At 40.5% G+C, this 1,758-nt stretch overlaps 1 protein-coding gene across 1 annotated transcript; it reads right to left on the bottom strand.

Moving 5' to 3' along the window:
- On the bottom strand, positions 225-808 carry LOC107621629 (protein SRC1). The gene has a single exon (XM_016323662.2). The coding sequence runs from the start codon at positions 601-603 to the stop codon at positions 262-264; it is 342 nt and encodes a 113-aa protein (XP_016179148.2). The 5' UTR covers positions 604-808; the 3' UTR covers positions 225-261.

The following is a 1,758-nucleotide window of genomic DNA, read 5'->3' as shown; positions in this document are numbered from 1 at the left end:
ATCTGATAATTCTGATAATAATCACACATAATCTCAGATTCAAGGTTTAATTATCAACAAATTAAAACATAGTTACACTACCTTAAAGATTAAGCTGTAGACCTCTCCCAAAAAAAAACATTTAAAGGTCAATAATAATGGCTATGGTGATAATCTGATAATAATCACACATAATCTCAGATTCAAGGTTTAATTATCAACAAATTAAAACATAGTTACACTACCTTAAAGATGATTAGCATTAAGCTGTAGAATGAAGATCTAATCGCTGTCGCTGCCGCTGCCGCTACCGCTGTCGCTTTCATGGTCATGGTCATCATGGCCATCCTCATGCTTTTTCTTGTCCTTCTTCTTTTTCTTCTTCTTCTTCTCTTCACCCTTGTGCTCGTCCTTGTCATCATGATCTCCATGGATCTTGTCCTTGATCTTGTCCACAATGCTATCTCCATCATCATCCTTCTTTTCCTTCTTTTTCTTCTCATCATCATGATGATCCTTGTGTTCTTCCTTATGATCTCCTTTGTGGTCATCATCTTTGTGATCACCATCCTTGTTCCCTCCAATATGGAGGACCTCTTCAATCTTTTCGATGATTCCTGACATTTTTTTTTCTAATTTGTTTTCGGCTTTAATTTTCTGGTGTGAGGCATATAAGCGTTGTGGTTTAGTGCTATTTATAGGCCCGGAAAGGAAATGAATTAATGAAGGATAATGTGAAGGGATTATCACAAAGGGTTGTAATTCAATGCTATTACACGGCGTTGTTAATTACCGGATATTTTTTTACTTTTTCTTTTTTGGAATACTTAAATTGGGGTATGTCTAAAACGAGGACAACCATTATGTGCTTATTGAATACGCCACATTTATATCGACCGTTAGATTTGATTAGATGAAAATCAAAGGCTAATATGAAAAAAGAGCATTGATGGACTCTAATAAATACAGAATATCTTAGTACATAAATAAATACTTTAAATGACAATACTTTAATATACAATACTTTAAATGGTAACAGAATCTTTTATTCTTAAATAATTAAATATAAAACATAAATACAAAAATATGAGTATTCTTTATTTAATAAGTGTACAAGATGTCTCTGGTACGGGTTGAGAGATGGATCGAGAACCTGCGGGTCGAGGCGGATGCCGGATCACTTGACTGGGGCGATGGGGGGACGTACCTGCAAAGACACTCCGACGCTCAAGTCAGAATGGATCTGAGAGGTGTAAGGTGTGTGGAATGAACGAATACCTGAAGGGACCTGGGTCCTCTATTTATAGGTGATGGAGAATATCTTATCTTATCTTATTTGGCTAAGATAAGGGAGACGTTTGAATTCGAAAGTCGGTTAGGAAACCGAGAGTGCCGTTTTCGGGCCTTCTAGAAGTGGGGAACGGGTCGGACCCGGGGAACCGGTGTTGGGTTCGGTCTTGGATCCGGGATGGTGGGCCGGATCCGTAACAGTTGCCCCCGCAGCGGGGGAGCGAACAAGGTCGGTCTGTCGCTGAAAGGCGCGATGCTTAACCGTGGGCTTCAGTTTGTCTCGGGAGTTCGTTTGTTTTTTGGAGGGAGATCGCTGCCTCGGCTCCGGCTTCGCTGAAGGCTCGTCTGACCGTTTTTTGGTTTGACGTGACTCCTCCGATTCTGCCGTGTCTGTTGCGTTCTTCGAGGCTTTATTAGCTTCTTTTTTCGAGGGAGGGTCATTAAATGTGAAGGGACGCTTTCCCTCTTCTGCCCCTACTAGCTTTAACT

The sequence above is a fragment of the Arachis ipaensis genome, chromosome B10, assembly GCF_000816755.2.
Source record: "Arachis ipaensis cultivar K30076 chromosome B10, Araip1.1, whole genome shotgun sequence".
In the NCBI taxonomy this organism is placed as follows: Eukaryota; Viridiplantae; Streptophyta; class Magnoliopsida; order Fabales; family Fabaceae; genus Arachis; species Arachis ipaensis.
The sequence above is the reverse complement of the archived record's forward strand: the minus strand, read 5'-3'. Positions and strand labels throughout refer to the sequence as shown.